This window comes from Montipora capricornis, chromosome 6 (assembly GCF_036669925.1).
Source record: "Montipora capricornis isolate CH-2021 chromosome 6, ASM3666992v2, whole genome shotgun sequence".
NCBI lineage: Eukaryota > Metazoa > Cnidaria > Anthozoa > Scleractinia > Acroporidae > Montipora > Montipora capricornis.
The window spans coordinates 66112935-66137143 of record NC_090888.1 but is presented as its reverse complement, the minus strand read 5'-3'; the positions used below and the strand labels follow the sequence as shown (position 1 = coordinate 66137143).

The 24209-nt window shown below is 38.5% G+C and overlaps 1 protein-coding gene across 1 annotated transcript in view; it reads left to right on the top strand.

Moving 5' to 3' along the window:
- The first annotated feature begins 231 nt into the window (after window positions 1-231).
- The window catches only part of LOC138052929 (CD2-associated protein-like), a 25767-nt gene continuing 1789 nt past the window's right edge, over window positions 232-24209 (top strand). The window contains exons 1-12 of the mRNA XM_068899535.1: window positions 232-367; window positions 495-698; window positions 6810-7043; window positions 10647-10945; window positions 13505-13550; window positions 14606-14814; window positions 16395-16470; window positions 17248-17637; window positions 18449-18543; window positions 19596-19652; window positions 22879-22986; window positions 23669-24209. The exon at window positions 23669-24209 is cut by the window's right edge and continues 1789 nt beyond it. Of these exons, the coding sequence (XP_068755636.1) occupies window positions 364-367; window positions 495-698; window positions 6810-7043; window positions 10647-10945; window positions 13505-13550; window positions 14606-14814; window positions 16395-16470; window positions 17248-17637; window positions 18449-18543; window positions 19596-19652; window positions 22879-22986; window positions 23669-24004 (2058 nt within the window). The 5' untranslated portion in view covers window positions 232-363 and the 3' untranslated portion in view covers window positions 24005-24209. The remainder of the gene's footprint in view (window positions 368-494; window positions 699-6809; window positions 7044-10646; window positions 10946-13504; window positions 13551-14605; window positions 14815-16394; window positions 16471-17247; window positions 17638-18448; window positions 18544-19595; window positions 19653-22878; window positions 22987-23668) is intronic.

Here is a 24209-nt window from a genome sequence, read left to right as displayed (position 1 = left end):
GGAAACTAGGGAAGCGTCTATCCCTTAGTACTTCACATGTGGTGATAGTAATTTTCGGAACGCCCAGAGATTTTTTCTCGTTCAAGAGCATTACATTGGATTGTGGGAATGCGGAAATTAAGGAGGGGTTGGGGAGGGGTATGGGAGGGCCTTTTGCCTTTGTCGCCTTGGCAACTGGACTGAAAAAAGCGCGGATGCTGAGTTGAAGAAGTGTCCCACAATACTCTTTGGGCGGAAATTGCGAGACTCCTCCAAAATTGCACCGGGGAAAATTCCTTGCGAATTCTCGATTTTTCTCCAGATGTGGGCCTATTTTGCGATTGCTATTGACTCCCTTTGAGCTTTTGTCTTAATTTTGTCGCCATGAGTGAGTATCACTGACTACTTAATCCTTTATGTGATCAATTTTGGTGCAGCCCTAAACTGATCAACTATGTACGAAATAGATCTAGATCGAAGTTGGAGAATTTAGAATTCCAAATCTCTTTTGCCAGGTAGGACAGCTCGTGTTACCTTTAACTATGTCGCAGAACAAGAGGACGAACTTAGTCTAGAAGTCGGAGCCATCATCAGAAATATAAAGGATGTGGATACTGGATGGTGCCAAGGAGAATTAAACGGGAAGACAGGATTGTTCCCTGACAACTTTGTAGAGGAAGTTGATATCACTCCAGACGTCGCCCCTGCTTCAGACTCCGGTAAGAATCGTTACAAATTTAATAACTCCTGTGACTTAAGTTGATAAGCCAGTGGATCAGGGGTAATTTGGTTATGCTTAGGGGTTGTTAATGGTATTTTTAAGGCTTGACTTGTCAAATGGGAATTGCTCGTTGTCGCTTTCGATTCTGTGCTGTTACAGCATAGCTTCAATGTTTTTGTATCAGGAACTAGATTATGCGTGAATGCGCACCAAGGCTTTTTCCAAATGACTTTAAATTTGCATATAGCTGTGAGTTTTCGCAAGGAATGAATAGTTTGAATTGTCAGTTTTGAACAATTTCCAGGCTGATTGCCACATAACTACGTGTAATCCCATTGAAATAATTCAAACTACTGATTTGACCTGGCAGTTATCTCGATTGTCTGATCTTGTTAATTTCTAAAGGAGTTTGCATTCTCACTGTGATATGAGTATCACTTCCTTGTCACTTCACCTCAATTAAAATGTCCCGAAGGTAAGACTTATTTGGTATGATCTGCAGCTATTGTAGGAATGTTTTCATAATTTACTAGAAATTAATGGTTCTTTTTTTTATCAAGCTTTAAATTAATATTGAAATAAAAAATATTGGTTTCAAATGTTGTGTTTGTTTTACAAACTTAGAGTTATTGTACTGAACCATTACAACCAGAAAGTAATCTTTTTGAGGAATCATCCCTTGAGGGGCTATGGTTTAAAGAAATGGGAGTAACTGCAGAGTACCTGGTCACTATTGTGTTATTGTAGCGGCATCCTTTGAAGAACAAGTCATATAACAATACGTTCCATTCATATACAAATTTGTGGCCAGGTATTCTACTGTTTAGCTTAAAAATGTATTTGAGTCTTACTTACTATCAAAATAAATATTACATGAAATTAAGGTAAAATCTTGATTATCTAGACTTGGAAGGACTAGGGTAATTGTATCCCAGATAATTAAAAAAAAATAAAAAAAATAAAATGGCGTAAGGCGAATGCAAAAAAAGAGTCACAAAAATTGTTATTCCAATCTTAATGTCCACTTTCTAGACATAAATTGGTCCCAAGAGAAATAAAAACAATGCTTATGCAAAATTTTGGAGGGCAAACAAAGAGTATAATGGAATTTTTGAAAGTGGCCTACAGCTGTATGCAACATCTCTATTTTGAAAGTAGCTGCATTCATCAAATCCATTCAATATTGTCTCAAAGTTTTTACTGACTTTAAAATTCTGCAATACAGTATGGCAATCTAACTAGAAACATCAAATTTTTTAGAAACTTGATTATGTGGACTTTGATTTACCAGACATCTTGTCAAATGTAAATTGCTCAAGGTCATTTTTGGTTCCGACTTTTTCTTCAATGTTAATAAAAAAGGAGAAACTGCCACTGAATTATTTTTATCAAAATCTATGAACCATCAAAACATTACTTAACCCATTGTCTCCTGGGGGCTCCCCACTGACGAATAAAATTGTCTGGTGTTAGACAGAGTAAAATACTACCGGTAAGTCTGGCCAGTTTAGGCCAGTTTGGGTATCGAAGGGCTAAAATATTTCCTTTGGTTGTTTTTCTTGAAGAAAGGACAGTTTTTCTCTTAAGATTGGTGTTAGGGGAGCAGGGCTGGCGAGTGGTGAGAACACTCGGACTTGATGCCATGTGGGGTTGTTTTTGTTGGTTCTCTACTCTGCTCCTAGAAGTTTTTCCCTCTCCTCAAAAACCAACATTTGATTTGCTTTGTTCTGATTTCAGTTGATTTATAGTCTCCCCAATCAGTAGAAAACGTATGATTGGCTAAATAACCTTGAGACTTGCAATTAAAGTGAATTGTTATCATTCTCCATTTACTGTAGCTCTGGGCTCTGGCTGTTCCCATGCCAACATTCATCTCAAGGAAGCAGGTCATAACAAATAACCAAGGGTCCCCTGGAGACACTCTCTTGCTACTTAAAGGTCAATCACCTTCCTTAAAATTCTGGCCGTTCCCAATGGGGTAGTTTTCTGCAACAGTCCAATTCTTACCCTAATCCCCAATTTTTCAATCCATTGTCCAAGTTTCTTAGTAACACTTCCAAGAGCCCCTACAACAACCGGTATAATTATTTTTTACACTCCACATTAATCTAATCACCCACGTCAAATCTTGATATTTTTCGATTTTTTCAAGTTCCTTTTCATGTACCCGACTATCTCCAGGTATATTAATTAATGTCCAAAATTATACACTTGTTCTCCTTCTTGCTCACTATGATGATGTCAGGTCTTCTTGCTTCAACAACGTCATCACAATCATTACAATGTAGGTGTTCATATCCCAAAGTAATACTTCACCATTCTCCACAAAACCTTCTGGCACATGTTCTTACCTCTTTTCCTTCCTTTCAAGCTGGTGTAACTCGCACAACTACCAATGTACATGTATAATCCTCGCCACATTATTAATGTATGTCATCTTTTATGTTCCCTTGGGGCCAACTTTTTGCACTCACTAGATAGCATACATGTAGTCACTCTCTCTCTTTTCGCTGCACCTTTTACAAATGTACACAGCAGTAACACAGCAGTGCTCTGCTAAATAACCTTGAGCCTTAAATAAAGCGATTATTATTATTATTACTATTATCATTATTATTTTCATTACAATCACTTACATGTACAACTAATGGTTTTCATAAAGTCTGAGGAATTTTGTAAAACTCTTTCTGTAGTAACATTTTAATGTAGGGAATTTGAATAATAAACCAACGAGTGTCCAGTCCAAAACTGGCAATTAAGAATTGTGTCTAAAGTTAAAAATGTTATACAGATCTATCATACTTTGTATGACAAAAAAATTAATTAATTTTAGGCTCTTCTTGGTGGAATTGATATACTTGCACTTAAGTGTGGACTTTAGTGGTACTACATGCAACATTTTAAGATGCTTGGAAAATCCCAGGGGTAATCCAAGGGGAAATCCGTGGGCCCTCACTGGTGCTATAGCAGGGCTCCACACTAACGGTAGCCAACTAGCCACAGGCTAGTGAAATTTCAGTTTTGGCTAGTAGATTTTGAGCTTTCACTAACCTTTGGGGCTAGTAAATATTGTGAAGCAGTGGAGTTCTGGACGAAAGCAAGAATGAAAATTATTTCTTATGGATAAGGCAAAAGGAGAGAAAGAAACTGTGAGTGGATTCTATGGAATTTACTGCCTTAGAAAACGATAAGTTGAAAAAAAAACTGAGGAGGAAACCAACGGGATTACAGTTCCCCCACGCCAGGTTACAAACGATTAACCGTCTGTGAAATCATGCGGAACTTCTTGGCTGCTGTTTCCATATACACGTTTCCATATGCGTGTAACTCTTTCGTGAATAATCGCAAGCACCTTCCGAGAGCTTGATCCCAAACAGTTTGCGTAAATGGAAACACCTTTTACGTTCATCCCCTACCAATCACCGATAATCACCGACGATCGCAAACAAGATGCAAGAGATAGACATTTTCTATCATTACGTCTTGTTAGTAATGAGTAGAAATGCAAATGCCGGGAAACAACGATATGGAAACACAATCATAAACTGTTTCTGATTGTTTGCGTGATACGTTTTGACAAATTAGTGGCAAGTATAAGTAATGGAAATGGCGTCCGAGTACAATTGTGGCAATGACGATACTCCTCAAAACAGTGTGAATTTAATGAATAACAAGTAAAGCTATGATCCTTGCAGTTATGAACGCAATTTTGGCAATTGCGTAGAGAAGCCTGAAAAATTCAGGACTTCAACGAGGTTTGAACCGGTGACCTTGCGATACCCACAAATGACCAGCTCCCAACGTCAGTGTCTTCATAGCTCAGTTGGTTAGAGCGTTGCACCAGTATTGCCCTGTCACGGGTTCAAACCACTTGCCCAAATTGCGTTCATAACTGTAAGGATCATAGCTTTATTTGATTTCATATCCACAGTTTCATACATGATTTGTTTCATATGTCATTTCATCGTTAATGAATATCGTAAGGGAATACCCTGCCAAATATACCTGTAGGAAAGTTCTCGATCACGAAGAGCCAGTTCCTACAGTATAATTTGATACTGGCTATGCTGCAGCCGTTGCTGCTCCTCGAAAATGTATCGGATCCAGAATCGGTGACGTCTCTTGACACTTTCTCTCTGCCTTCTTTCTTGCAACAACTTCAACATACACCTATAAGAAGAAGTTGAACATGACCCAAAAACTAATTCTGCTTTCATGTTTGCGCCCTTTTGTTATGATGTCACGAGATGAAGTTGTGTAAAGCAATCACGCATATGGAAAACAGGATCACAAACACAAATGCAAAAATTGACAGTGTTTGTGACGTGTACATGTATATGGAAAGAGGCCACATACTTGTTTAGACATTTAATCCAAATATAATTTATTTCAAAAGAAAAAAGAGAGAAAGACATAATATGAAGTGACTTATCTCGTTTACTAGGAATGGTGAATCTCACATCAAAAGAGAGAAAACTTGCTGGCGAGCACTGTGGCCGCCGAATATTAATTGACTCCGAAAACCATTCAAGCATAAAGCGCATGAATTGCTGTTTGAAACTATTAAAAAGAAAATCTTACATGAGGGCAAGTCTGTCTTTCGAATTTCCTTTGTATCTAATTCAAGATATTATTTACCTGCATTCCGGTGCGTTTGTGCTTCATGTTTAGAATGGCGCTTTCAGGTTAAAATTTCAATTGCAATTAGCTCTAATCAAAGGAACATCCTTTTCACAGACTTCCAAACGAGCAGTTTAGTTTCATGTACAGTTTATTTAGTTTATTCCACGTTTTCCATATTCCAGTGCATTTGTGAGTTCCAAAGTTTCCGCAACGGTTCTGTGAGAAGGAAGCCATACACTCAAGCATATTTGCGCCACTGTTGCGAGGATGGATAATATGAGAATATTTACTAAAGGCGGATTTGGAATTTTTTTCTTGTTATTTTTACAAATAAATGGAACTGTGCATGACAAGACTGGCTAGTGCAAATTTAGATTTGGCTAGTGAAATCAGACCTGATACTAGCGTAGTGGCTAGTGAACTAAAAAGTTAGTCTCAAGCCGTGTATAGTGCAAAACTTTTTCTTTGATAGAGTGTATCTTGGTGTCAGGAATATTGGTATCACTTTTGACAGTACCATGTCAGTGCTGCCTCATATTAATACTGTATGTACATGTAAATCTGCATTGTATCACCTTCGTAATCTATCACGTATCAGAAAATTTATATGAACGGAAACTGCCAAAACACTTGTGCATGCCTTTATCTCATCCAAACTTGACCACTGCAACTCCCTTCTGTACAATCTTTCGAAATATGCTGTTAAAAAACTACAGTATGTACAAAACACTGGTTACCAATTAATGAACGCATAAAGTTTAATGATTTGTCTCCCTCATATATACAAGTCTCCACCGTCCTTCAAGAACCCTCCGCTCATCTACATCGCTCTGTCTTATCCCTACCAGCTATAATTTGAAGTCTTATGGATCTAGAGCTTTCGCTGTCGCCTCGCCACAACTTTGGAATGATCTACCAGAACACATAAAAACACTGATAATCTCCAGACTTTCAAAACACGACTTAAAACTTATTTATTCAAGTAAATTTTTGTATAACTTTTTCGTTTATGGATTAATTTTTGATGTTAATTTTTCATGACTTGTAAAACGCTTAGATCACGTCTGGATAGGCACTATATATAGGCGCTATATATTATCTGCAGTATATTATTATTATTATTATTATTATTATCTTTCTTCATTGAGCAGTGCATTGAATTGTCTTGAAACCTTTGCTTCAAAACATTAGGTACCCAAAATACACATCCTTTAGGTATGGAACAATATTGGCTGGTACAAAATTATTATAATATAATATTAGTACACTGTAATAATAATTTATAATTAAATTAAAGGTGCCAGTATAGGAATGTTGTAATAGCTTATTAGTAACTGTTATGGAAATAAGTAGTTGACATACTTATCTGAGTGTGATTTAGGGGATGTTATATATTAGAAGGGGCTAGTATGTCGAATGACTTATTTCAAATCTTGACCTTAAAAATAATTATTTCTGATAATCTCAATTTTTTTGCCAATGACAGTTGCAGGAAAGGAGGCCAAAGTAACATTTGATTATGAAGCACAAGATCAGGATGAGCTTACTTTAAAATTGGGTGATATTGTCCATGTTCTTGGTGAAGATGAGCAAGGTTGGTGGAGAGGCCAACTTGGTGGCAAGAGAGGAGTGTTTCCTTCCAACTTTGTGGAAATCATCACTGACAACAATGTGGCAAAACCTAAAGACACGCCACTGGATCCAGCTAGAAAGCTTTCAGGTTTGTTACCAAATGGCTAAGAATGCACGCATGTACGCTGTAGTATGTGGAGTGCTAAAATTAACAAATCGAAAGTGGTTCAGCGTTGTCTGTACTCGTTGTCACAGTGGTCAAAATGTTGTGGACAAAGAAAGTTTTTATTTCAGAGAGTGACCAAAATCATGACACAAAGAAAGAGCAAACGTTGTCAATAACTTTCTCGCAATGTGATTGGTTTATTTCCCAAAATGAGCGTTCCTGATTGGCTATTACATTGCGTGACAAATTGACGCGAGCATGACGTGAGCAGCGTTGTCTGGACTCTCATCAACAACAACAAATTATCCAATCAGAATGTGAGATTACAAGCAATTGTCGTAAAAATCCTAATTATTGGAATAAAGCAATGCCCTGTCTTCATAGTACATGTATATGTACATGTAAATCACAGGTCACTTTGAGATACTGGAAAACAGAAGGGCTTACAGTATATATATTTCTGGTCAGGAAAGCAAGGTTTATTATCAAAGTTTTCTCTTGTTATTTCAACTGCATCGCTAAATGGAGGTTGGGTGGCTGGGATATACCAGGGGCTTCCACTGGAGGGCAGCCAGCCAGCCAGCCACCCAGCCAGCCCCTTGACCGAGTACTGTAGTGCTCCCATGGCCAGCAATCCCCACGACCCAGCCATGAGCCCCCACACCAAGCCAAAGGACCTGGACTAAGCAAAGCTGCTGGAGACAAAGGGGCTCATGGCTGGGGATAGCCAGAGCCTTGAGACCACCAAAACCTGAGGCACCCGTACTCCTACGACTGCAGCTGCGAAACTAACAGAAAATCACTTATGTCTGACAGGTAAAACTATTTCAGTCTGCTATCAGACATTATAATAAATTATTAGGATTGGCCATCTATCAGACATTATAATAAATTATTAGTATTGGCCATTTACAGCATCTCTTTAGTGTTTGTGTGACTTACGGTTTTGATACTGGAAGTAGAATAAGAAATGACTGTGTACTGAAAAAACAATTATTTTGTGTGTCACGTTTTAAGTGGTTGCAACTCAAGGGTTAACAGACTGAGTTTCTTGTTATTCAAAAGACCCTACCTTTTGTTTCCGTGCCAATTAAAATAAGCATCGACAGATGTTACTGGTTTTTTTTCTGTCACACAACACTCAAAGCATGTCATGGCATTGTGTTTATTTTTGTTGTGTCTATTAAATTACCGTGAACCATGTTTGGAGACAACATCCAGCACCCAATACAATACATACAATACATACTTAATTGACCACTCCCCATAGGGGCTTTTCAGGGCCAATGAAACACAATCAACGAAACCACAGAACAGAACAACAACTGTTAAGAATCCCAACTGGCCAGAGGCAAACCATTTGGCTATTTACAAATGCAGCAGGGAAGTTGAACCAGGGATTTCCAGGGTCAAATTCAGTGAGTGGTCACAGCAGGCCTTGAACCTGGGATCTCCGGATGTCAAGGCAAGCGCCCTAACCACTGGACCACACTACCTCCCAACAGAAATCCAATCTCTGACTAGCGGTTTATTTCCCGTAATTTCCACTATTTACAAGCGTCAAGGGGTCTTAGTTGCTAAGACCCTGGTGGTAGGTACAGCTGTAGGTCTTTTTTGTAACATCCGTGAAAATTTCACCCAATTCTTAGCCATTGCTAACCTGTACACTGTTCCACATTCACGACTTGGCTCATAGAACCCTTTGATTTGACTTTTCAGGGGTACAGCTGTAATGCAGATTACCAAACATGATTATTAAGATTAATCTTCATAACAGATGCAATTTAATTCTATGTACTTTTTACATTCACTCAGAATCAGAGTGTAGATAAATTATTATAAGAAGGGTTCGTGTACATGTAGAACATCATTGCTCTGTCCATTTTTCACTACTCCCTACTTGATCAGCGGTTTTTGGGAAGTAGTGGAAATGTATATTATGAGCCAGATTTGAAAACACAGCAGGCATAATTTCAGTGGTCATGAATTTTATATGCATCTGGCATTTGGTCTGATTTTCACTGCTGAAACCAATGGACTATAACATACATGTATGACATTCCATATTAATATATCTCTCACGACAGATAGAAGGCACACTATGATTGGCTACTTTTAATAGCGGGTTGTATTCTTCAGTATGGCCTGCTAAGTTTGAAATTTTGATGCAGCGTCATTAATTCTTTAAGCAAGTTTTTCATATTGTCTATTTTGAGATAAACTTGTGAAACTACTTGAATCTTGTAGGAAACTATGTACTTCAAAAAGCCAATAAGATTTATTTGTTTTTCAGGTTTTTACACACGCTAATCATTTGTGACAGTTGAACGTTTCTGTTGCCTTCAACTAGTCTCTCCTTTCCCATATGCCTTATTACCTCAGAGATATACCGTGTCTACCCGTGTATAAGTCGACCCCCACCCCCATTTTTTATGGCAAAAAAAACAATTTGTTAATTTCTTTGCTAAATGTTCATGGGATACTAATCTTGCATTCTTCAATTTCCGGAACTGTGGATTCACAAAAAATTAAGGGCCTCAGGGGCTTAATAGTTTTGTGGTTCAGCGGTTGTTGTATGTGCGGGCGTTTTGTCCTTGAATTTCGAAAAAGTTCTCAGAAAATTGAACATGTAAACCTCGAACTAACCTGTTTCATTGTTCAAGGATAAAGGGCTTTAGAGGATAAGCACAACATCACAGAAGCAGGAGTCAATCTTTGAAAATAACTTAAAAAACAATGCGAAATGTGCAAGGTTTAATTGGTCCTTGGCTTATAATTTCTCACATGGCAAACGAAACAAAACTCATAAACCAAACAATACAAAGTTTGCAAAAGCATTTAAATCATCCAGGTTTGTATAAAGAATGAAAAACAATCATTACCAATCAGCATTTTCAGGCAACACGAGTGACGATCATGCTTGCACGCAAACAATAGGTATTGCGCCAGGTTATTAAGCCGTTGAAGGATCGCATTTTATTTGAAGAAACAAGAATGTTTTTTAGAGCTTCCGCCTTTGGAAAACGAAAATTTCCAGTGTCTATTTCATATTATTTTGTGCTTGTGAGTATCTTCAACATTTAAAGTAAAACAAATCCTTTTTCATTTCAACTGGAATTGCTTAATTACATTCATTGTGAAGTCTTTGATCGTCATTCATTTTGAAGCCTTTCGTCCACTACGTTCGTTATGCCCAAAGAACACATTATATGATGTTAATTTTGAATAAATTATTTAGCTGGAACTTGGCTCGAAATCTTTGACCCATGTATAAGTCGAGGGAGATTTTTGGAGCTTCTTTTGAGGCCATAAAATGTCGACTTATACACGGGTAAATACGGTAGTTATAATAAATATCTCACTAACCTCATCTTCTCAGTCTGTTCTGTACATGTAAGTTACGGATTCTCATTTTCCTGTTGATTTATGGCTTCGTGTTTGGGCCATAAATCAGTGGGAAAAATTTGGGCCGTAACTTAAATGTGCAGTACGCACTTCGAACTCGGTTAGTTGGAGGTATGTAGTCTAATGCATTACCAATTCAGCTGACCAGTGGGTTTTTTTTTCGGTTTTAATTACTAACAGAGGAAACATCACCTCTTGAGAAAAAGACCACTAGGAATGAAGTTGTTGATGGTCTACATGTAAATGATGACGAGGAAAGTGGAATAAAAAGAAGCTCTAGCTTTGGGGCTGCAGCAAAGAAGTTGCCTGGTGGAGGAATGGGTTTTGGCAATCTCATCAATCCTAATATCTTGGCTGAGAAAAAACTGAAGAATGTTCATGAGGATGAGAAGAGAGAGAGCAAAGGAAAAACAGAAGAGGCTTTCGTGCTAACCACCAAACCAAGCAAGCCATCCTTAGTGAAGACTAAAACACCTGTGGTAAGTTTGTCATTGTTAACTTGTTTTAATTTATGTCTTATTCAGGGCTGTCAATACATGTAAATTTGAAAGTAGAAGGCTTACAATAATAAAAAGTAAGTGGCCATGAAAGTGAGCTTGGCTCATTTGACTGTGCACAAGAAAACTGGGAACTACATGTACATTGTATTCAGTTAAATTAATGTTCCAAGCATTCCACACCTTTTACACAAACGATCGAGCGTGGGTAGTTTTGTCATGATTTCTCTTGCTTAACCTTCTTAAAATATGCCGTCAATTCCACTAAAAAACGGGGAGTAGAATTTTCAAAAGTTTCACCAAGTGTAACATTAATAATTTTTTTTCATCTTGACTGGTGGTTAAATGAGACGAAAGTAGCCAGCTGAAGATGGCTTACTAAATGTAGCTGGTGGCTTTGGCCGGCTCCTGGCCCTATTTTGACAGCTCTGGTTATTTTATTATAATAACAGACTTCACTATAGGGTCTGAACAATGTACAGCATGAAGAAGTGAGCCAGGATGGCTTAGCGGTTTTCAACCACCTCTTCCTTCCACCTCTGTGACCTGGGTTCAATCCTGCCACAGGGTTGTATGTGGGCTGAGTACACTTTGGTCGATCTCAGTCTGACTCAGAAGTTTTTTATCGAGGTACTCTGTTTTTCCTCCCTCTTCAAAATTGACTTTCAGTCAGTTACATCCGATTACAGGTGGTTATCCTTGATGGGGATAACCTGTTACAAGTATCCCTTCCTTTCATTGAATTGAATGAATAAAGTTGAATAAATAAAATTTAGCCAACAATTTATCCCGGGTCCAAGACTGAAAATGTGATGGACTACAATGCCAGGAACTCTGTGCCCTGCTCTTTAAGAACTTTGTGTAGGTTCTTTAATGCGTCAAAAGTGTTTGGAGATGGGGGCTACTACAAAATCAAGAACATCCAGTTTTGGTGATCGAATGTTCAGTGCTGCAGCCCCAAGATTATGGAACAGTCTTCCTGACAACATAAGACTTAACAACAGTTCCATTGATAACTTTAAAAAAAGTTTAAAAACTTATCTTTTAAAATTAGCTTTTTGATTTCCATATTCGTATATTTTTAGATTTATAAATAATTTTAATTTTTTTATTTTTATGTTTTAACCTGTCTTTGTAAAAAGCATTGAGACTTGCATGACATGCGTTTTTAAGAAATAAAATATTATTATTATTATTATTATTATTATTATTATTATTTGCGGTTGTTATCTGAGTTCTAAGACTAGAATGACAATGTTGGAAAGGTTCAGGTTGAACTGGTTTGTGCGTGCCTGTAAAGGGAAATTACCTTTTTTTGGTAGTTTGGTTGCAGTTGGGCTATCAAATCACATAGTGAAGTGTCCACATTACAAATTTTGAGGAATAAATTAAGTCTTATTGGACCTAGCATGAAGGTTATTCTGTGAATATACAGTCACAGAGCCTATGCAAATTAAGCATAAGAGATAAAAAGTCAGGGGAAATTATCATTATTTTGGCCCCATTACTCTCCTTTTTGTCAAGACTTGCAGCACTTCATTTCTTATGGTAAGCTAAGTGTTGTTAATCACATAGAATTTGGTAGGAATTTAATTTCCTTTTATTGCTGTTTGTAATGGTGGGTAGAAATTTCGAATAATGAAGGGGATCCAGAAAAAAAATGATTCAAGGGATACTGAAGGTATTTTTTTCAGTGTTGTTCAAAAGAACATTGTGGTTTCATGTCTGAAACGACATGGTTCATGGTTCATTTATTTCACACTATTTACATAACATAAGTATAGTCACAAAACATGGTTACAACATAAAATAATTACAGTACAGGTTATAAAATGTGTCTGGTGGTCAAAGTAGCGAAGGCTTTCTAGTTAACCACATGGTTATTCAGATACCAAACAACTTCTTACAATCGACACATATAATTTCATTGGATCTATATTGTGCAGTACACAGGTCTATTGTGTTTATGGTTGGGGTCAATAATTCCTGATATGGGCCTTACAGTACTCAGCCCTTTACCAACATAGAGATACATGTACTGTACATATATGTATAGCTTTGCTATAAGTAGGGTTGGCCCTGTTTGTAGCATTTGGCTATGTTTAAACAGAGCGCATTGCGCAAGCAAACTTGATAATCTAGTGGTTCCTCCACTAGTAATAATAATAATAATAATAATAATAATAATTGTAATTATAATTATAATTATTATTATCATCATTATTATCATTATAATTATTATTTATTATTTATTATTATTATTATTATCATCATTATTATTATTATTGTTACTATTATTATTATTATTATTATTAAATGAGGATTGTTATTGTTATTATTATCCACAAAAAAAAAAAGAGGCATTGACTGGCTGGTTACCCACTTAAGGCAAGTAACTGTTGTCTTAGAAAGTTTATTGCTTGCCCAAGCCTAAAATCTACTTGTCTTGGACCATTGGCTGGATGTTTTCTCTAGTGTTGATTATGGTTTCTGGCTGTAGAGGGAGCCTTATCAAACGTTTATTGGCTTTTTTTTTTCCAGAGTAGCAAAGCAAGACCAGCACCACCTGTTCCTCTCACCTCTCCTGGTAAATAATTCCTGTCTAATAATTATTTCCAATTCAATGATTTTGCATAGGACTTTTGTTGGCAGAGGTCATGACTGATTGAGAAAATGTTAACTTATGAGTGCTGGTGTGCCAAGAATGAACGTCAATGTTAATTGTGATTTTCGGGACTGTTGTGACATGAGAACCGTGAAGTGAATCAACCACAGACTTTTATCAGCTCCTTTATTGGTATCCTTGAAGAGTTGATTTGCAGATATTGGCCAAATGGCCGAAAAAAAAACCCGTTTTGTTCAAGAAATGTAATTTTAGCATTGGCTGGAATTGCTCACGTGGTACACGTATATAGAGCGTAAAGGCGCTGTTACACTGTGAAGTGTTCCGTGCAACTTGTCTCGCAATATTTTGGCGACATAAGAGATTTATTATTCCACTACAAAAAGGTGTTATTTTGCTTCAATTTTATTTGGCGAGAGTGTCTTAAAAAATGCATCATCTGTCCTTCAGGGCTCGTACGAACGATGTAAGCAGCACAAAAAAAAACAGCTAAACGTTCTTTATTTGATTAGATAAACGAAATAACGAGTGACAAACTAAATTCTCAGGCTTTGCATCGTGTTGAAAACAATTTCTTTCATTGAAAAACTCCCTTTCCGTCAATTTGCTCTGTTCTAAACCGGGACATTACAGTGTATTTTTGCGTTCTCTTGACGAAATATTGTAAAAGGGCACAATTGTGGAATAATAGTTAATGTAAGAGCGAGTTTCAATCGAGTGTCGTAAAACCAAAACCAAAGTAATTACTTTGGCCAATCAAAAAGGACGGAGACAATCCAGTAGACCAATCAAAGCTCGAAGTAATTGCACGTAGCCGACACAAAGAGCGGGAAAATGTGCATGCGCAAGCCACGATTGGTTTTGGTTTCACTTCTGATTGGTTGACCAAATGGCACGAGAACTTTGAACCAATTACTGAGTGAAGTAACGCAAAACCAATGCAATTTGCTTATTGCTTTCGACACTCAATTGAAAACCGCTCCTTTGTCAATATTGTATTTTGTTTCATTCCCTTACAGTAAAAAAGCCAGGTGAACGAGCCAAAGTTACCTTTGCTTATGAACCTGAAAATCCTGATGAGCTTCGTTTGGTGGAGGGAGACATTGTTACCATACTCAATAAGGACACTGCTGAAAGTGATGGCTGGTGGGAAGGAGAGGTAAACGGCAAGGTTGGCATGTTCCCAAACAACTTCGTTGTGCTGCTTCCTTCAGAAGAAGATGACAAGGTCAGAATATACATACAGTAAAGTTAAGACTTTTTTTCCATTTAGAGTATCAAAATTATCACTTTTTATAGCAAGTATCGTTAATTTTGGTTATTTAAGTATCATATTGAATACAGTCCTGAACCAGATTGAAAATTCTGTGCTGAATTGTCTTAAATTTTATAGTGCAACCTTTCATCTAAGTACTTTATTCAAATACTAATTAAGTTAAAAAAAACTGTCCTTAAGGACGGTGCGTACCAATCCTAAGGTATTTTTGCGCGGTTTACTGAATATACGGAAAAAGCAGATCGTAACGATTGTTATTGAAATCCATAAAGAAAACTGGGCGTAACCACGCATTTTTCAAAGATAATTAATCAACAATATTTGTAAAAAGCTGTAAATTACAAAGCAATGTATGGCGTTCTTTTTTCAAATTGAAGCTTAATTCCTATCTGGCATGATAATGTTATCGATTTGATGATGAAAATTACGGGTAGGATCATATTTAAGACAAGGTTTCGGTGTCCTCATGACACCATCATCAGGTCAAAATATAATATTTAACAGATAACAAGAATATTAATGTTCAAGTTCAAGTTAAAGTTCAAGGCTAGGTGAAGAGTTTTGCTTTTATCGAGTCACTTTGAATATTTAGACACGGTTTGTGCTCGCGAATAAGGAACATCTCGTATAGAAGACAATCAAATTTGCCGGAGCATTTCTTAAGAATGCGAAACATATTAGATGTTATTGTTCTTGATTGATGTTGACTTTTGGCTGCGATTGAATATTGATCCAGATCTTTCATGCTCATCGATTCGTTGGTAGAGATGTCGATGCGTGTAACCAACATAGCTCGCATCACACCAGCCGCATTCAAATTTGTAAACTACTGATTGCTGTTCCTTATTCGCGAGCACAAATCGTGTCTAAATATTCGAAGTGACTCGATAAAAGCAAAACTCTTCGCCTAGCCTTTAGGGACTTTGAACTTGAACTTGAACATTAATATTCTTGTTATCTGTTAAATATTATATTTTGACCTGATGATGGTGTCATGAGGACATCGAAGCTTAATTATCTCTGAAAAATGCGTGGTTACCCCCAATTTTCTTTTTGGATACCAAAAGCACTTGCTAAGTTCTGCTTTCTACGCATAGTTTTGAACCGCGCAAAATTATCCCTGTCTTAATAAGCACCACCCATAGGAAACCCGAGTATCTGGAGATACGCAGAACGTATGCGCAATACCAATAGTAGGCACCGTATTTAATATCAGCAAAAACATTTTGGCATGACAATGGAAGCACTTGCATCTGCTTCACCGTGGACTTTAATGGTAAGGTATGACTTGTGTCTTATGCACAAGCTCATCTTAATCCTTATGATCCACAAGGGCAAGTTTTCAAGTGTTTTCCCTCCACTTCTGCCCCCTCTCCTCCCTCCCCCCTCCCCCATCTTTCTCCTTCCTTTCCTTTCCCCTTGTTGCCCTACTCCTCGGCGCTGCCGCTGTTGTGTTGCAACCCTTAATTTCTCAGGCAGCCCACCCCCGCTTAGGTACGACCGTTGTTGACTTTGCTGATGATGTTTTGCAGGCTCCCGTCCCTGCTGTTGATGGCAAGAAGGGTGTTCTTGTTCTGCCACTCAAGGACGAAATTATAAAGTCGCCAAGTGAGTGGGCAGTTCTTTCCAGTGATAATGATGGTGATAACGGTGATGATTCATGATGATGATGACGATGACTTTAATGATTAGGTGTTAGGTGGTAGTATGGTCCGAGACAGTGAGGTTACAAATAGAGGATATTACATGGCCGCGCGGGGATACGAATTTTATCTTCGAGTGCTGAAAGTATCTCTCACTCTTTCGCTTTGCTCACTCGTGAGAGAGACTTTCAGATATCGATGAAATGTCCAAATTTAAAACAACTTGTTTTATTCATTTTCGAAATGATGAAAAAGGTGTCACCAACCGCTAAAACACACATGTTGTGTAACATGAAACAAGACATGAAAGTTATGAAAAGCAAATCATGATAATGTAAAATTTTGCAATAAAAATGTTAATGTAGTAGAGACGAATTATACTGAAGAACAAAAGTAACTTACAATGAAGGCGAAGCTCGCGTTTTATTGGCTAATCGTGTTCGTTACCATAACGACACCTATATTCTCATGTGAAAGATAAAAGTGATATGTTCACCGCGCACGGGGAAGATATGATTTTTTAGTAAAAGGAGAAATCCTGGTATTTCATCAGTATCTATGTAATAAAGATATTTCTGTGATTTTTTATGGTAATTCAGTTGCACCAGAAAGCAAGTCATCTTATAATGTGCGCTGTCTTTTAGAATCCAGGGTTCTTAACTAGCCAATTTAACTTTGCGAGAGATATAGTAATATCTCAGTTTTGCATAAAACAACCGTGCCTTGTTTTCTTTCCTGAAAGATGAGTCCGATTCTGATGCAACTCCAGAGCACGCTGTCTCACCTGTACGACCAGATAAAAGACCACCACATCTTGCAACAAAGGAACAACCGCCGTCAAAGAATGCTGTTCCTTCCCAACCGATTAAAGATGAATCCGACTCCGGCACGGATGTTGTGCGACCCACTCCTGGGAAGAAACCAGTGGCACCGCAAAAACCCAGCCTTCCCCCAAAGAAACCACTTCCCCTTAAGAGTAAGAAACCCGACGTGGCGGCCAAGAAACCGGAAAAGAAGGTGGTGGATTTAGACAAGATTGTTGGTGCCAAGAAGGGCGGGGATGAAGCTGAGTTGAAAGATGAAGTTCGTATTAAACCAACACCTGATATTAAATCAGAAAATGTTGACGAAGGTATGTAGAGTAGAGTAAAGAATCATGCATGTTTCGCCCCCTCGCCAGTTCACTGCCTCCGAGTTCGCCCCTACATTTCGCTTTCGACCTCTAACACTTAACCGAGTTAGCCCCCTCTATTTAACGAAAAGAAATCCTTATCTATTTAACAGAAAATCAAATAGCGTAACGAGTAAGTAAATTTTCCCAGAAAAAAAAAAATGACGTTCGCGTTGGAATCGCAAAGTTAAACTAAACCGTTTCGGCCTTTTGTCAAAAGAAAATGAAAAAGGTATGACGGCCACATAGACCGTATTCTTCAATGGCGGCCAGTAAGTGAAGTCTTTTCCTGTACTTCCAACGGAGTGTGTGTAATGTAGTTGCAATCGTACCGGCAAGCAGCTTGGCGGCCTCGGAGTAATTCTGATTTGTTTGTCGAGAGGGGGGCAGGGAAGGGAGCCTATCGCAGTTCAGTTTGAATATATCGTAAATTACCACAGACCATCGGAGAAATATGGGACGTGGCAGGAAAGTAAAAACGCTTTCGGTTTGTCTGCGGCCATCTCGAACGCTCAGGGGTGCCTCTGGTTTCGAATTTTCAGTAGTCGGCAAAGTCTGGGACTGGGGCCGGAAACAATGAAGTTTCCACCCAGGCCTTGTTTGTTCAAAAGGTGGATAACGCTTTCTACCGGATAAATCACTATCCAGCGGATAAACACTAGCAAAACCAATTGAGTTATACAGTGGATAGCGCTATCCACCCTTCGAACAACTGGGGCCAGACCAATAAAAACTAGGCTTTAATTTTGGCAATTTGTTACTCTTATTGTAGCTCCTGTTTCTTTTGATGACGCTCCGGAGACTGAAACGTTAAACCATTTAACAGCGAATAGAGCAAAGCATCCTCAAAAGAGGCCGCCATCTAAGGTGCTGTAAATTAATTTCTATGTAGACTAGCCTTTTAAAGTATCTATTACAGTCAAACTTCATTGCATCATTTTTTGAACTTGTTTAAAGAGCCACCCATTAGCCTCAAATTTGGATTTCGCCCAGCAGGGAAACCAGACCTTCGTTACTTACTGGTGCAAAAAGTTTAATCAACGTTTTCCGTGAGGACTAGGGAGTTGTTTTGTGAAATACTTTACCGGGGTATTTGTCAATGAAAATCAGCTCTTTTATTTGGATGCAAGTTTTCAAGAAGATGAAGGACAGCCAAGCCACTATCTGACTTCTATCTTGTTCTACTTTATAGCGGCTTTTGTGAAGGTCCCAGCCATTGTTGTTCAACAATTTTATACTGTCTTCAAATGTTAGAATTAACTGTCAAAGTGTGAAATGTAGATTTATGATAACTGAGAGTTTCGTTCTGTTGTGCTATTTCTTAAAGTGCCCCTGTGACCAAAAAATCAATTCTTATGTTTTTTTTTGATTTCAAAACTATGTTAACTAAACACGAAGCGACCAAAGTTTTCAGCCTTGATTTCAGAAAGACGCCTGTTTATTTTAACTGGAATTTTCCTATTTAATGGTTCGCCATTACTAACTTTAAGATCTTGAGAGAGCTGGATCGAGAAGAAAAGACGCCAAAGGCTCACTAGTGCCTGTGTACGCCGCAGAATTAATATGCAGCACGGGAGTTTTGGGCTTTCAGTCTGAGACTTTTAAACTCGCGTTTTGCATATACAAGAAGTTGCATTCACACGCTGAAATTTTAAGCAAGTAAGCCTTTGATGTCACTTTTTCCTGGATCCAACCCTCTGAGTCCAATCGGTCAGTTGTGAACGTGAGTAATGGCGGACCGTAAATCCCAAAACTTACATTCAAAGTGAACAGCCTTTGGATGAAAATAAAAGCTTAAAATGTTTACTGTCAGATGTTAGGTAAACACACTTTCAAAATCTGAAGAACGAAAGGAATGATTTATTGGTCACGGGGGCACTTGAATGACATCATCTTGTAATTTCTCTAACATTTATTAGGAAGGACGTTCGACCAACTCGCCTCGTCACAGCTTAAACATGGAGGACGACCATCCTGTAAGTAGTGATTTTAGGCTGATCTCAATCTTATTTGAAGAAACTACAGGGTGCAGTTTCAGATTATGTTAGCCGATTTTTTCTTCTCGTTATTTCCGCCGAGGCAAATGCGCATGAAAATTAACTCCGCACACCGGGCGAATTTTTTCAGGGCGGTATTAGCGCGGCGCTATTTTCGCCAAGTGTGCTGCCGGCTTAACGTTTAAATGTGTGCTTGACGGGCAACGCGATGCTTTTCATCATTAAATCAATATGTCTTTTCGAGGCGTTGTCCGGCCCTTTCTTTAACCCGGCTGTCATCGTTTCTCAAATTATTTAATAACTGTGGAGAAAATACAGTCTGCGCGAATGCGTTACTCCTGAAGCAATGTTGACTCTGGCGGTGACTTCCGCTCAGGTTGTCGAAACCTATGCCGATGTCACCGACAGCAGTCCGTCCTACTCAGGACTACTCTCACCCGGACGATCTTACTTCCAAGTTTTGATTCCCGTGTTCTAACTGTTAAGAAATCTTTTTAAAATTGTAGAAAGTGTGCTGTTTAAAATTAATAAGCGAGTTCAGAGTTTCAAAAAAAAAACGTGCACGCGTCGGGATAAAAGCAAGTAGACATATATATAAAACCAAAAGACTTTTAATGCAAATTCTTGCAGCTATTTACCTTTACAGAAACAATTATATGCTTGTTTTTATCCTGATGCGCTCATTCGTTTCTTGAAACTCCGAACTGGCTTATTACATAGTATTAAATTACTACCCATTGGCTGAGAGCAGTGCTGTTTTTTTGTAAGCACAATGCAAATTACTCATATGATTCTCGCTTTTGATTGGCTAATAAACAATGCGGTTTGGTAAGAATCAATCAAATCTTTTGTTTTGAAATCAAACGCGAGCCCTGGATGGCGCAATTTTTGGGTGATTGCGTGAACCGCGTGCGTTGCTTCTGCGTAACCATCTCGAAATTTTGCATAATCATTGTTTGCGATTTCTCTTGGGACATAAAAAAACTTACTCTTGCTTATTTATTCCAAATTGCACACTAAATCATGTGATTACCCGTACTAAAAGTTTGAAAGGAAGTTATTAATGAGATTTATTATATAAATACTGATGAAATACTGGGATTTTCCTTCTTGCGAAAAAATCACATCTTCACCGCGCGCAGTGAACATATCATTTTTATCTTTCACATGTGACAATATAGGTGTCGCCATGGTAACGAACACGATTAGCCAATAAAACGCGAGCTTCCCCTTCACTGTAAGACACTTTTGTGCTTTAAGATAATTCTTCTCTACACATTAACATTTTTATTGCACAATGTTGCCTTGTCATGGTTTGCTTTTCATAACTTTCATATCTTGTTTCATGTTACACAACATGCGTGTTTTGGCGGTTGGTGACCACTTTTTCATCATTTCGAAAATGAGTGAACAAGTTGTTTTAAATCAAGACACTTCATCAATATCTATGTAATAAACAGAACATTATATGGCCGCTTGGGGATACGAATTTTATCTTCTCGTGCTGAAAGTATCAGGACTTAAAGATAAAAGTCGTATCCGCGCGCGGCCATGGAATATCCTCTATTTATTATGCGTTAATTATATTTTGCTCCGTGAGCGGGCAAAATGAACCAAATCCCGCGCTTTGATTGGCTACCCGAGCGGGCAAGATGGTCCCGCTTGGTACCGCAAGATCAAAGATCATTTTTTGGTGTTTTATCCCCAATAATAAATCCTTTATTGACCCAGCTTGTTCGGTCAAGATGGCTGGATATTGGCCTCGTTTTTTTTTTTGTTTGCGTGTCTATGGACCTCGAATTCGTCTCGGTCCATAAACACGCAAAAAAAGAACTTGGCCAATATCCATCCATCTTGACCTCACGCTTGGTCAATAACCCATATATATGGTGGAAAGATTGAAGTGATCTTGGCACTTATCTGCTCAATGTGAGCAATTGTCGGTTTATAGACACCTGAGAAATTCAGGCAGCTTCAACTGGATTCGAACCCATGACCTCCGCCATGCCGGTGCATTGCGCTATCAACTGGGCTAAGAAGCCACACAGTTGGGAGCAGGTCAATTTATTGGGCTCATGTGTTCCCGTGAAAGGAGTGATGATTGATGAATGAAAGAAATGTGCATTCGAAGTTTGGGTCGTTGACGAAAGATTGAAGTTGTCCTCGCACTTAAGGACGGTGCCTACTATTGTTATTGCGCATGCATTCTGCGCATCTCGAGATACTCGGATTTCCTATCGGTGATGCTTACTAATACAGGGATATTTTTGCGCGGTCTAAAACTATCCGGAGAAAGTAAGTACTCCAAAAAGAAAATTGGGGGTAACAATGCATTTTCTAGAGATAATTAAGCTTCAATTTGAGAAAGAACGCCATACATTGCTTTGTATTTTAAAGCTTTTTACAAATATTATTCATGAATTATCTTTGAAAAATGCGTGGTCACCCCCAATTTTCTTTTTGGATTTCAACAACACTTGTTAAGATCTACATTTCCTGTATAATGACACACTGGGGCAAAAATATCTTTAATTAGAAGGCACCGTCCTTATCGGGGCGATTTAAACAATTTTCCCTTCTAGACACTTGATAGAGCGACTTTTACATTACCTTGAAAAATAATAGTAAAAACAGAATGTAAACAAAAATGCAAAACATTTAATAGCCCATTTCCGAGTTGCTGCATGCAAATCAAACTCATTTCCCGTACAATATTTGAGCACCAAGACTCACTTCGAAACCGAGACAAACAGCAACTCGGAAATGACCCATTGGCTTATCGAACAAAAAAAAACCAAGCGCGAATATTCAGTGGCTTAGCGAACGCGGATGCAAACAACGTCATCTCTCCATGAATGCGACTGGCATTTCGCTTTGACGTCATTTGAAATGCACTAATGTGATTGGGCAATCGACCTGTTTACTGCCCATATCAAGAGTTTCCTTGGTAAGAATAAGGAGAAGCTTTGTTTTAATGTGGCCAAACATTGGTCCGTGAAACAAAGTGCGAACACTTTTTCAAGGTCATACAAAAGTGGCTCTATAGTATTAACCATTTGAAATACTTGACTACTGTCTGTGGTTATTCGTGTGATCTCATGTACCAGTAGTCAATTTACAAGATTCTTTCCAAGTGAACATCTCATGCTAGTTTGCTGCTGCACACTAGTCCATTCTGACTGTCAAGTGCAATATTTTCTTCTAGGAAACGATCAAACAGCCACCAGGCCGTCCTAAGGAACCACCGAAAGAACCAGCTTGGAAAAGAGAGGTTCGAGAAGCCAGGGAAAAGAAGCAGGTTGCCGATGAAAAGGTATGCGTGAGGAGTGGGGTTACTAGGTTAACAGGTTAGACCCCACCCCCCACCCCCCCCCTCCCAAAAAAAACAAACAAACAAACAAAATGAAACAAACAAAAAAACACATAAACCAAAACAAAGCCCTGGCCCCCAGTTTTTCGAAGGGTGGATAGCGCTATCCACTGCATAAATCACTATTCGTTGGATAACTCAATTGGTTTTGCTAGTGTTTATCCGCGGGATAGCGATTTATCCGGTGGATAGCGTTATCCACCTTTTGAGCAACCGAGACCTGGGGCCCGTTTCTCGAAAGTCCCGAAAACTTTTCGGGCCCGAAAAGCCATTTGTGAAATTGCCAACCACTTGTTTTAGAAAGCCGATCTTTTTAACATGTTTTCAAGGCAACAAAAAGAAAAATAACTGTGAATTTTGACAAATTAAATCCTCTCCGTTCTTGAGATACAAACGGAATTGTGATACCCGAAAACGCCCCGTAAAGTTTCGGGACTTTTGAGAAACGGGCCCCTGGCCCCAGTTGTTCTATCCACTGGACTGCGCAATCGTTTTCGCTATTACTTATCCACTGGATAGTGATTTATCCGGCGGATAGCGCTATTCATCGTTTGAACAACTAAGGCCTGGTCTATCTTAGAACAAACCAAACGTCTGTGCATTGATTTTATTTCCTTTTCAAAAGGCACCCTTCCCTGCCTTGGCTCACAAAAGTGATGAAGCACACACCAGGGCATCGCCAGTACAGAAAGTAGAACCTTTTGCCACAGGAACACCAGGTGAGCTGGACAAATTGAGAAAAGAGGTGTCTGAGCTACGAGAAATACTGAGTAAAGTGGAGAAGAAGCACGGTGACATGATTAAGAAACTACAAGAGGAATTTTTCCGCGAGATCGAGTCGCTGACAAATGACTTAGACGAAGAAAAGAAAAAGAACGCTGCAGAACACGCTTCGCATAAAGTGGAAATAGAGAGATTAAAAAGACGACAGACGCGGTTTAACTTGGAGGAAACGCAGTGACAAAAATAATAAATGAGAATTTAGAATGGGCCAGTTTCGTATTCTAAGGGTTGGACTGGATCTAGCATGAAATGGAGGCTAATGCGGGCAAATTAATTTGCATTTGAAAAGATTTGCCCGCATTAGCCTCCATTTCGTGCTAGATCCAGTCTAGCCGTGATAATTCGAAAATGGTCTATTGTTAGAATTGGACGAAATCATATAT